We start from the raw sequence: 12809 nt of genomic DNA on the forward strand, positions 1-12809 counted from the left end.
GACAGGCCCTGGCACCTATAGAACTTCCTGGGTCTCAATAGCAGGAATACAAATGTTGGTAAAAGAATACAATGAAATAGATGCTTAAGTGAAAAATGGGTGGTCTTTGTTGCTAAAATAATTTTTTATCATTTTTCTTAGCTAGCTGTAAGCCTCCAAATGATACTTACTCATTATCTGCAGAATGAACAGTAGCAAAAAAACTATCTTTATTTACAAGTTTTAAAATTCCACTTTTCCAAATTGCTCTTCTACCAGTAGGTGGCACCAGAGACCGTCAGTAGACAATATTTTCACCCATAAAATCATCATTAGATTGCTCAGGACCATGCTCTTTCCTTCAGCAAGAATTACATTCCCCAAAATATGAGACAGGGGCTTCTCATATCTTTTTCCAAGTTTTACAAAGTGGAACTGCACTTACTTTCTTATGGAAATACCTAGTCAGAGGAAGTTATGTAAATATTTTCACAGTCTGAGGGGTATGACACTAATGTGATCTGGTAAGCTTTTATTCTAAGGCATTTTATTCAATGAATTTAGTTTTTGTCATACAGAAAATACCTTTATGAGAGGATGCTAAAAACTTCGTATGTGTAAAAATATTATCACACATACAGAGTTAATGATCTCATGAATTTATAAAGCCTGTTCAAACATTTAAAGACATCTATTACATAGAAAAGATGTTTTTCTCTTTCTACCCCAATTGGAGTCTTCTAGAGAGCTGCAAATGTATTTTTACAACACCTTAAAGGCAAACTATAAAATGATACATAAACTAAAAAGTACTATACAAAAATAGTTCAGACTACTACTCTAGACAATCCACATAGGCATGTATTTATTTGAAAACTTTCCTCTAAAAATTCAATAAATGGATAAATTCTTTAGTGTGGCTTTGGTGAATTTGATATTAAAATGCATTTTTATGGAGTTCCCTTTGTGGCTTAGCAGTAACGAACCAACTAGTATCCATGAGGATGTGGATTCAATTCCTGGCTTCGCTGTGGTGGTGTAGGTTGTAGATGTGGCTCAGATCTGGAATTGCTGTGGCTATGGCATAGGCTGTCAGCTGCAGCTGTATTTCGACCCCTAGCCTGGGAACTTCCCTATGCTGCAGGGGTGGCCCTAAAAAGCAAAAAAAAAAAAAAAAAAAAAAAAAAAAAAAAGGCGAAAAAATGCATTTTTTCTTTATTGTGTTAGTAGGATATTATTTAATCAGTCCTCATTTCTTGATATTTACTATTTCTCAACAACTCTGTTCTGAAGCCACAAAGCCTATAGCATTTATCCATGTTGGTCACCAAACACTAGACTTTTATGTTTCTATAATTCCTCTCAATGGTTCCAATAAAATTAATGTATTGAGCCCCAGTCACTTGCCAGCCATGCCTATAAGTGCTTTATATACTTTATATCCTTTAATTATGCTCATAAAATCAAACAGGTCTATGTGGTTTCTAGATCAGTATCTCCATTCCAGAGGAGAAAATCTCTAGGTGATAGTAGCCCAAATGAAATGATAACTTGTTTAGGAAAATGGCTCTTGGCCATGCTGATCGGGTCCTAAACTAATGGGAGAAAACAGTATAAGCAAAACAAACTTATTAGGAGGGCTGTGAGATGCCTAAGTTTAGAGAATTTCTCTTTGAGGTAGTATCCAAAAGCCAGGAGAATGAGGGAGTCATTTTCATTTGGGATAAATGTGATTTACTTTGTTCCTCCCTGAGGTCAGTCGACAATCATCACTGGCTAGAAATGGGTCCAAACATTTTGTTCTACTAAAGTCAGACTCCTGGGTGAGGGGAGGGGCTGGTGGTACTTGGGAAATGTGCACCATTAAAAATCCCAATAGCTAACAGAAGAAAGGAGTACACATGATGGGAACTGTGCTACATGCTGACATGAGTTATCTAAAGTAATCATGATAATGGTTATTGGCCATTCAACAATCATTCTTCTGTCCAATCAACAATTACTTATTGAGTATCTACTATGTTCAGAGTTACTTGAGGGTTGGGATCCACCTTTGCTTTCAGAGAGCTTTCCTTCCAGTAGCTACTGCTTTTCAGATGCCAGGTTCTCTGTACTAAGAAAGAATCCCTGCCCTCTTGGAATGTACATTCCAAGATTTGAATGCAGTATTATCCTCATTTTCTTCATGAGGGAGAGAGGACCAGAGATATCATATATTTGCTGAAGGTCACACAGTGGAGTCAAGATTGGAATCCAACCTTTGTGATCATAATGCTCTGACTTTTGTCCACTACAGGATATTGCCTTCCAAAGGAATATGACTTTTTGCACAAGCACTGTCCATACACTGAATGACGTCTTACAGATAAATAGACCCTTCTTTTAAAAATATGTAGATGTCATTATACTTAATCTAATAATAATTGTAGGCTTTGTCATTTTTTTTCAAGAGATAACAAAAGTATAACTACAATCATAAGGGAAACATGATATTTTTAGAAGTTTAAAACCCTGAAAAAACATTGCTCTAATTTTTTGTGTGGTAAAAAAAAAAACAAAACAATGCATAACATAAAACTTACCACCTTAACCATTTTTAGGTGTATGATCCAGTGGAAAACTCTGATCTAATTCTTAATTCAGTAATTCAAATAAGTCTTCTATAAGATGTCTGTTAAATTTCAAATTTTGCCTGAAGAGATGTTTGTAAGGGAGCAAAGGGTGAGAGAACCTTTCCCACATATCATTCTTTAAAAATATTGGCAATTCTACCTTTGCTTGTAAACCTACCTGTTCCAGAAACTCTGCAATGAAAATGGGCTGGCCGTCCCTCAGAAGTGACAGTATCCTGAAGTGGGGTGATGATGGCAGGAGGATAAACAGGCATTTCCTGATCAGGAGACACAACTTCTGGAACTAAAGAAAGGGACCACAAGACTCGTCAAGATGGACTCACCCTACAGATTGAGAATGAAGCGTACCGATTTATCTTAATTTATCTGGCAGTGTTTCAAAGTTCCCAAGTTGGGTAGTAATCTGCTTTTAAGAGTTCTAAATTGCATTTTAAATGCCCCAGGAGAATGCAAAAATAGGATTCTTAGTTTTTGTTTTAATGGAGAAATAGCAAGGCATTTCTACCTTCCACTGAGAGTGAGGCTGAGGTGGTGGCAACACCGTAGTCATTTTTGGCTTCACAGGTATAGACAGCCGCGTCCTCTGGGAAGGCTTCAATGAGCAAAAGCGTGTACTCTTGCCCATCATGAAGGAATTTGCACTTGAAACCAGTGGACAGCAGCTGCTCTTCCTTGTACCAGGAAATTTTGGGTTGAGGTCTGCCAGATATCACAGCACAGAAGCGGGCCGGCTTGCCAGACTGTACAGTAACAGGTTGGAGCTCCTGCAGAATTTGGGGTGGTTCTGGAGCTGGGGAGAAAAGAAAATAAACAGCCCGTGAAAAAACATGGAAATTCAGGAACGCCTAGGGAAATCTATGTTAATTTGTCACAGGTGGTTATGGGCTGGAAATAAAATTTTGAAATTGTGGTATCTTTACTTGCCTCAGAATATGAGAACATTCTTTGTGCTAAGCAAGAAGAAAACATTCGGGATTTAGTTCATAAGTACAGGGAATAGCCTTAAGATACTTTGGATGATGGAGGAGGGGTGCTGGGAGTGCTGAGTTTTTCAGTGTAACGTCATTACCCCTTTTCCTGGCTGGTGTCTGGACTTAGGGTGTCAATGGACAGTACCCTAAAGAATGAGAGAACAACTTCCACATGCTTTCTATTTTTAAAAGTCATTTGGACAAATCATGTGGTGAGGTGGCTGATCCTATTCAGGGTTGCTTGTTTTGCAAGCATTTGTGTATATGTCATAGTCATTTTTTTTTTTTTTGTCTTTTTGTCTTTTTGTTGTTGTTGTTGTTGTTGCTATTTCTTGGGCTGCTCCTGCGGCATATGGAGGTTCCCAGGCTAGGGGTTGAATCGGAGCTGTAGCCACCGGCCTACGCCAGAGCCACAGCAATGCGGGATCCGAGCCGTGTCTGCAACCTACACCACAGCTCATGGCAATGCCAGATCCTTAACCCACTGAGCAAGGGCAGGGACCGAACCCGCAACCTCATGGTTCCTAGTCGGATTCGTTAACCACTGCGCCATGACGGGAACTCCGTCATTTTTAATATACAGGCGCTAGTGAAGTGCAATCAGTCTGTATAAATGAATGAATGAATGTTACTTCAGATCTAGTTAAAGGCAATTAGGTAGATTTGTTTAAAAAAATATCAGCTTTCCTGTTATGCTACTTAAAGCACCTCAGTGTTGTGAGAGTGAGGGGAAGTGGGTATTTTGTGGAACCAAAAAATGGGGAGAAATGACTTCTGAGAGGCTGGTTTCTGACACAGCCGTATGGAAAGACCTTTACTTCTCTGTTCCTCAGTATCTCTAACACTAACATAGAAATAATAATAACTGGATACCACGATCACCAGTCTCCTAGGGACCGAGGGGATGTTAGCAACATGGTTCATTTTAGGAAATGTGAGATTATTCTTAGTGTTCCCTCATCTGCCTCAGAGGTATTTGTTTAGACAGACAGGACCCAAGGTCAGGATGGGGATGGAGGTTCCACTTTCTCTGTTTCCACGTTAGTTCCAGATCTAGGTCAGTCTCAAATTCAGCCCTAAGTTTTCTAAGGAGGAAAGTGGCTGGTTTAATGGTGCTCCTCTGAGGACTTGGTAGCATGTGGAACCCCTGTCTAAAGTCAGAGACCCTAGTCTTGGGGCTTGGGACTGGCCTGTGGCTCTCTAGATTCTCAGGTATGATCGACAAGAGGCTGAAAATGCCCTGTCCTTTGGTGGAGCTAGTAGTACTCAAGCAGATAGGGCCAAGGGCAGAGAACTAGAACAGCTGAGCGCTGTACCTAGAAATCCATTTGAGCTCCACTATAACTGTCACACACTGGAGTCAACAGTGTTGACCAACTAAAACCTAGCCATCAGGGGTTTTCTGGAAACAACATCTTAGCTACCATCAGTATAATGTGAAAATAAATATAGCTGCAAACATATGAGTACCATGGGTTCTTGAGAAATTGCCCAGGAACTAGCAGAACTTTAGTAAGTTGAAGGGGAGAATTATTACAGATGGAGGCAAAAATAGTTAATGTTGCTACCTACCATTGACATAGAGAGTAACAGAGCTCCTGTTCCTTCCTGCCACAAAGGTATATTCACCAGCATCACTGTGCCTGGTCTCAGAGATAAACATCCGGTGGATTCTTCTCTCCACCACATACTGGTGTCGTTCTTGAATTTGGAAATTGATTTCAATGCCATCTTTATACCAGTGAGCATCAACATCGTCTTCATTGACCTCAAACTCAATGGCAGCACGTTGTTTCTCTATAACCTTTTGATGGAGCAACAGAAAGAGAAAAGTGAAGCCCTGGTTTTCTGTCAGTTTTAACCTTTTAATAAAACAGCTCAATTGAAGAGCCTGCCAAACGTAACACATTATGATGTAGCAAGCTGGCTGGTTATAACACATTCTAAGTTTTCCTACCTATCCTTGGACAAATGGCACCCAAACTTTTGTAGAGAATCATGCTTACACAGAGGAAATGATTTCATCCTTAAATGTTTGCTTCTTAATTAATCATAAGAGAAATCATGACACTTTACATCTGAGGGCTGTTTATCATTGTCAAAGTTCTTTTAAGTTACTGTTAAATTTGATTTCATAGGATGTGAATAATATCTTTGTGGGCTAAGTAGGAACTATTATCCTTGCTTTTAAAAGTGAAGGAATTGGACAAGGTTCAGAATTGGACAATAAAGGATGGGAGACACATCCAGGTTACCAGAGTCTGCAATGAAATCTCTTCACCATGGCCTACGGCCTGTAATGCCTGGCTCTCTGGGGATGAGCAGCATGATACATATGACCTCTAGTGATTAATTTAATTTAATTTAATTTAATTTTTAGGGCCCTACGTATGGCATATGGAAGTTCCCAGGCTAGGGATCTAATTGGAACTGTAGCTGCTGGCCTACGCCACAGCCACAGCAACTCGGGATCCGAGCCACATCTATGACCTACACCACAGCTCACGGCAATGCCAGATCCTTAATCCACTGAGTGAGGCCAGGGATTAAACTGGCAACCTCAGGTTACTAGCTAGATTCAGTTCCTCTGTGCCACCACAGGAACTCCTGGACTCTAGTGATTCCTCGTTTTACACATTATCTCCTTTATTTCATGAAGGAAGACTAGCACTTATGAGGTCAAGCTCTGCATTTGCAATCAGGGGTAAAGCACTTGCTCCGCCTCCCAGCTAGGAACCCAGCTTTGCTCAAACTGATGTTCTTCCTGGACCTCAGAGGGAGTGCTCCCATCCCAGCCCTTGCACACCTGCCACTGCACAGTGGAAGGCTTCTGAGAAAATGCCACCTTGTTCTGAATTCCCTTAATTCTCGTTGCTGTACGAACACCACAATTTGAATTTTTCTTGTTGGTACTACTTGGCAAGTGGCCACTTATTAGACAGTAAAGTTTCTACAGCTGCTTTCATTAAAGTATTTTGACATCTGCTAAGGACACCCTTCTTCCCTAAGTGAAAGAAAACTGTGACTACACTGATGTCAGCATACAAGTGTGAGCCAATAGGCAGGGAGAAGCTGATTTCATTCTGTAGAAGACTAAGGTTAGAAAATTTGAAAGTCAAAAAATTAAATGATAAAATTATAGACTAGGAGCCACTGATGATCTCTCCAAAAACTCCAGCACGTGGACAGTTACCTGAACCTCCCTTTTAATGCTTCGGATGCGAACATCTCTGCCCTCTACGTAGAGGTTAGCAGTCGACATGTTGCCTCCTGCCACCACAGAGTACTGCCCGGCATCAGACATCCGGGTGGATGGGATCAGAAGGCGGTGGACGTATTTCTCCTTCTGGATCTTTATTCTATGGAGGAAATGGAAATTGAGGTTTAATGTAGGATGATGACCCCAAGGGAACTAGGCATCACTGGGATGTGGCAAAACAAACCAACCCACCTGTCCACAAGCTGTAGCTCTTGGCCATCTTTCATCCACTGCACAGTGATGTCAGGTTCCGAAACTTCACATTCAAACATGGCTCGCTTCTTCTCAAGAACCTTAATGTCCTTAATGTGTTTCCTAAATTCTATGTGACGAGCTGGAGAAGAGCATGTAAAAAAATTAACCTTTCTAACAGCATTGCCAAGATACAATTCACATACTATACAATTCACTCTTGAAAGCATAGAGTTTCAGAACTTTCAGAACATTCAGAGTTGTGCAATCACCATCATAATCAGTTTCAAAGCATTCTCATTATCTCACAAAGAAATCATGCACCCTTTAGCCCTCCCAGCCCTTCCTAATGCCCTCCTTTCACACTTTGGCACCAATCTATAACCCTATAGATCTGGGCATTCTGAGCTTTTTCTACACCTGGAATCATACGATATGTGGTCCCCTGTGATGGGGCTTCTTTCATTTAGAATAAAGTTTTTTAAGGTTCACCAATGTTGTAGCACACATAGTGCTTCCTTTTAATTGCTGAATATATCTCATTGCATGGATATACCTCATTTTACTTATCTGTTTATGAGCTGATGTCCTAACATTTTATATAGTGTGTCTGACATTTGTTTTTTATGGATATGACATTTACGAAACCATACCTTCCACATAAAGAGTGGCTGTTGAGGTAGCTTTTCCAGCCACAAAGGTATACTCAGCAGCATCCCCAAAGTGAACATTCCTGATGTTCAGTGAGTGGGTGAGCTTTTTGGTGCGCATCTGGCACCTGTCTGTTGATTTGATTTCCACACCGTTCTTTAGCCATTTGTAAGAGATGCCTTCATAGTTCACCGTCACCTCAAAGGTAATGGTATCTTTTTCTTCAGCATTGATGTCCTTCAGCATGGATGTAATCATGATTGCTGCAAAGGAGGAAGGAAACACCCAAGATTTTGTGTCTATATAATGTGGGTTATGACAGGCACAGAATGAAAATTTGAGATGCTTTTAGTGTGTCACAGTTAAGGTGATCACAGTTCAGAGAGATGAGCCACGATATCTTCCAGGTACCCCTCTACAGGACAATGCCAAGTGAGAGAGGAACATAAAGAGCAAGCAATAGACACAGGAGTATCTTTAAAGGGGGTCTGTCAATACTACTCTAATTGAAAAGTTATCCCAGATGGAGGTGTCAGTGCCTAATTCAGTGCAAATACACTGTAGATATTTCAATCAAGATAGATAGCTGGTCAGAAATGGAAAGTGCAAGATACAGAATAACAACAGGTCTACTAGACATTCTGTTTAACTTACGAGTCACTTTCAGGGTGGCGCTGACTTGGTCATTGCCACAGACAAATGTGTATTCTGCTGAGTCCTCCGTGCTGGTGTTCATGATGATAAGCTGGTGGAGCTTGCCCTGCACCACTATCTTGAACTTCTCACTCATCTCAATCTCCACACCATTCTTCAGCCACATGGAAGGCACATTGAAGTGGGAGACTTCGCACTCGAAGGAGGCGGTTTTGGTTTCAGGGACCTCGATGTTTTTCATGGTTTTTGTGATATGTAATGCTTGGGAAAATCAGAGAGCACTTCAGTTAATATATTTTATTAAAGAGAAAGATGAAGCAAATGAATGAATATATGGGGATTCCCTAGAAATGCCCCAAAGGCTGCCTCATACTTACTCTCCACAAATAGTTTAGCTTTGCATTCCAACTGCCCCACCACAGCGGTATACTCCCCAGCATCTGAGGGGGAAATATGCTGTAGCATCAGTTTGTGCACCTTCCTTTCTGAGACCAGCCTGTGTTTGTCACTCGGCTTAATCTCCACGTTCTTGTGGAACCATTTTACTGGCACCGTGTCATGGGAAACACTGACTTCAAAGGACACAGTGGCATTTTCCAAGGCAGTCACATCCTTTGGCTTCTTAATGATCTTGACAGCTGGTGAGAAAAGTTGAAGCAGTTTAGTCACATGGTGAACTTTACAGGAACTGGGAGTTGGCTACTGGTGAAAGTGTTTCTAAGTCAACTTACTCTCAACGTGAAGTCTGGCACTGGCCCCCAGCCTTCCAAGCTTGAAGCCATAAACAGATTCATCCACAACGGCACAGTTTTTAATTCTCAGAGAGTAAGTTGTTCCTTTGACTGAGACAGTGTACTTGTCATTGGATTCCAGCACAACCCCGTTTCTGATCCACTGGACACCTTTTACGTTAGGGTGTGTGAGCTCCACAGTGAAAACAGCATCCTGCGTCTCTGTTACTGTGAGGTTCTTCAGAGTCTTCTTAATTTTAACAGCTGAAGACAAATTTATGATTGGTTTAGAAAATAAAGATGATACTATCAAGCAAGACAAGTCCTGAGTGAGATCATTACCTGGTCATTTGCAAGTGAATGGTTATCAACATTTTTCCAGCTATGTAGTCGCTTTAGAAATTTTTTCGATTTTTTTTGTTAAAGTGTGGTTGATTTACAATTTTGTGCCAATTTCTGCTGCACAGCAAAGTGACCCAGTCATACATATATACTAATTCTTTTTCTCATTATTTTCCACTATGTTCTATCTCAAAAGATCGGATATAGTTCTTTGTGCTATATACAGCAGGACCTCATTACTTATCTGTTCTAAAAGTAATAGTTGGCATCTACTAACCAAATTCTCGTCCATTCCACTCCCTCTCCCTTAGCAACTACATAGAGTTTTTAAATGCCACTCTGAGATTATTCAGGAAAACCTGGGATCCAGTTTGAAATGTACTTCGTATAATGATTTTTTTTTTTTTTTTTGTCTTTTTGCCATTTCTTGGGCCGCTCCCGCGGCATATGGAGGTTCCCAGGCTAGGGGTCTAATCGGAGCTGTAGCTGCCAGCCTACGCCAGAGCCACAGCAACGCAGGATCCGAGCCGCGTCTGCGACCTACACCACAGCTCACGGCAACGCCGGAACCTTGACCCACTGAGCAAGGGCAGGGATCGAACCCGCAACCTCATGGTTCCTAGTCGGATTCGTTAACCACTGCGCTACAACGGGAACTCGCGTATAATGATTTTTTAATATGTGAATTAAATGAAATTTGCATAGCTGTATACTAATAGCTTAACTGATGGTTGGAAAAGAGTGAAAAAAGAACACAGAAGGAGAGCATCTAATTTAGTTGTTGCATAGAGCTGGAACCTAAGAAACGACTTCTTCACATAAATTCATCTGATAAGCAATTTTGCACCTTGTGGTATGTGGCTCAGAAAGAAAGTCTGAGAGTTTATGATGATTTTATGAAATAAGGATTTATGGTACCCAGAATGATTACACCACTGGACTTTTTTTTTAATGATTTTTTTCCTCATTATAGTTGGTTTACAGTGTTCTGTCAATTTCTACTGTACAGCAAAGAGACCCAGTCACACATATACATACATTCTTTTTCTCACATTATCCTCCATCATGTTCCATTACAAGTGACTAGATATAGTTCCCTGTGCTATACAGCAGGATCTTATTGCTTATCCACTCCAAATGCAATAGTTTGTATCTATTAACCCCAGACACCACTGGACTTTTAAAATAACTGTCAAAAATACGGTATGATTTGAAATGGGTAAATCTGTCACTATAATCACTGACCTTCAACTTTGAGTTTGGCAGATGTTTTAGAAGTGGCCACCTTGTAGGTATATTCTCCAATGTCATCCAGCTTGGTGGCAGCAATGACAAGTCTCCTTTTGTGGCCATCAGATTCACTTCTGATGCTTTTACTCAGAGGGAGGTGTTTACCATCTTTCAGCCATTCGCCTTCAGAATCGGGGTTGGCAACTTCACACTCAAATACAGCTTCCTGGGATTCAGCTACAGTCTGATCTGTGAGTGGCTTAGAGATGGCACCCCCTTTGGGACAAAAGAAACACATGTGTGAGTCCTTTACACATATTTATATAATATAGACATCTTTGCATAATTAAATATAAAATATCAAAATTTAAAAACACGATTTGGAACATCACGAAACATCTAATAAAATTTTTTTTTGCACACACTGAGAGGGCATCACAGAAACCCACATTCTAAGTAAACATCACTGATAACCAGGGAAAATACTGGAATCGGGAAGGTTTTGCAAAGGAAAAGCAACTGTTAAGTTGCATAGAATTCTGAGAATCTTGATGTGCAGTACACCTCACGGATGGCCTCTAACTCACTTCCTTCTTCTTCAAAAGCATTCTGCCTAAGTCTTCTAAGGATGATTTCCTGGAAATATGTCTCATATTTGATTGGCAAAAATTATGCTGAACAAAATGTCTAGTCATCAATGTTTCTAGAAGATTAGGGATCACTATGTACAAAAAAATCACTGTTTCAATAAATGTCATCTCTTCCATGAAAATATCCCTCACTGCCTCCAGTGCCATCATCTACTGGAAGAAGTAATTACTCCTTCAGCAATTCAGTTGCTGATGTTTCTCTCTCTCTCAATTGTGAATTCCTCCAAAAAAAATCATACATTATTCATTTTTGTATTCTGAGTTCCCAGCACTGTTTGATCCAAGATAGTTACTTAAAAAACATTTGGTAAAATCACATAGGGGCTCATGGTTTTTTGTTATTTTCATGCATTTAAAAACATGTAATTTATATTAAATGTATCACAGTGCAGGATCTGAAATTTTGTTTCAGAAGTCTTTTTCATGGTTAAATTTCTGAGGAAATCTTACAATGTAATGAAGTGTAAACCATGAAACGCTCATATCAAAGACACACTATTCCCATTGACTTACTGATATACCAGATGTCATAAACTGCACAAATTAATCTCAATGTCATATTCTAACTCCTCAGCATTTATTTATTTTTCAATTTAATTTAATTTACTAGGGACTTCTGCTGAATGAGGATGGTTTATTTCATATCACAAGAAAGAGACCCAGTTACGTATACTGAGTTAGATTTTTAAGATACTCACTGGGTTCATAAAATAGGAGGAGAATAAAAACAAAAGTGAAAGAAAACAAGAGTGATGAAAGGAACTATGTCTTTAGAATAGGAGAGTTTAAATAAAACATTTATTGATCATCTATCATGTGCAACATATTGGACTATACAAAGGTGAGAAAGGAGCAATTTCGGATTTTCCAATTATACTCAGGTGTGAGAAGAAATGGTGACTTAGGCAAGTATGTGAGTAAGGGCCGTGAAAGAGACATACATAAAGCAATCCTGATTTAGGAGGAGTAAGAACTTATACACATGGGAAAATCAAGGAAGGCTTCACAGAGGAGATGACATTTAAGGTTGGTCTTCCTGGAAGAACCTTTAGAATTTAGGCTGGTGGGGACAGTAGTGAGGGTACTATTGGTTTTGAAAACAGCATAAGCAGAGGCAGGGAAGTGGGAAACTGGTGGGAATTTGGGTGAAAATGGTCAATAATTTCTTAAGTTAAAATGACTGCTCCATAGAAGAACTTATATTAAATGATAAATGTACTAACCTGCCACGGTAAGTTTTCCAGATGTCCTATTTTCACCAGCATAAAATGTATACTCCCCTTCATCATCTTTCATCATGTTTAGAACTGTCAACTTATATATTTTTCCATGGGCTTCAATTTTATATTTAGAACTGGGTTTGATTTCCTTGTCCTTAAAATTCCACAGCACATCAATTCCTGAGTGGGACAGCTCAACCTCCAAGACCACATTTTGGGTTTCTGTACAGGTAAGGTCATGAAGACCTCTGATAATTTTAATTTCTGGGGGAAAAATAAAATAATCACTTGGTTACT

At 39.8% G+C, this 12809-nt stretch overlaps 1 protein-coding gene across 1 annotated transcript in view; it reads right to left on the minus strand.

Moving 5' to 3' along the window:
* TTN (titin) overlaps window positions 1–12809 on the minus strand; it is a 274368-nt gene that overhangs the window by 226130 nt on the left and 35429 nt on the right. Inside the window, 11 exon segments of the mRNA XM_021075901.1 lie at window positions 2770–2895; window positions 3118–3402; window positions 5156–5387; window positions 6777–6942; window positions 7035–7176; window positions 7688–7948; window positions 8340–8600; window positions 8717–8977; window positions 9071–9334; window positions 10658–10918; window positions 12516–12776. Coding sequence (XP_020931560.1) covers window positions 2770–2895; window positions 3118–3402; window positions 5156–5387; window positions 6777–6942; window positions 7035–7176; window positions 7688–7948; window positions 8340–8600; window positions 8717–8977; window positions 9071–9334; window positions 10658–10918; window positions 12516–12776 — 2520 coding nt within the window.

This window comes from Sus scrofa, chromosome 15 (assembly GCF_000003025.6).
Source record: "Sus scrofa isolate TJ Tabasco breed Duroc chromosome 15, Sscrofa11.1, whole genome shotgun sequence".
NCBI lineage: Eukaryota > Metazoa > Chordata > Mammalia > Artiodactyla > Suidae > Sus > Sus scrofa.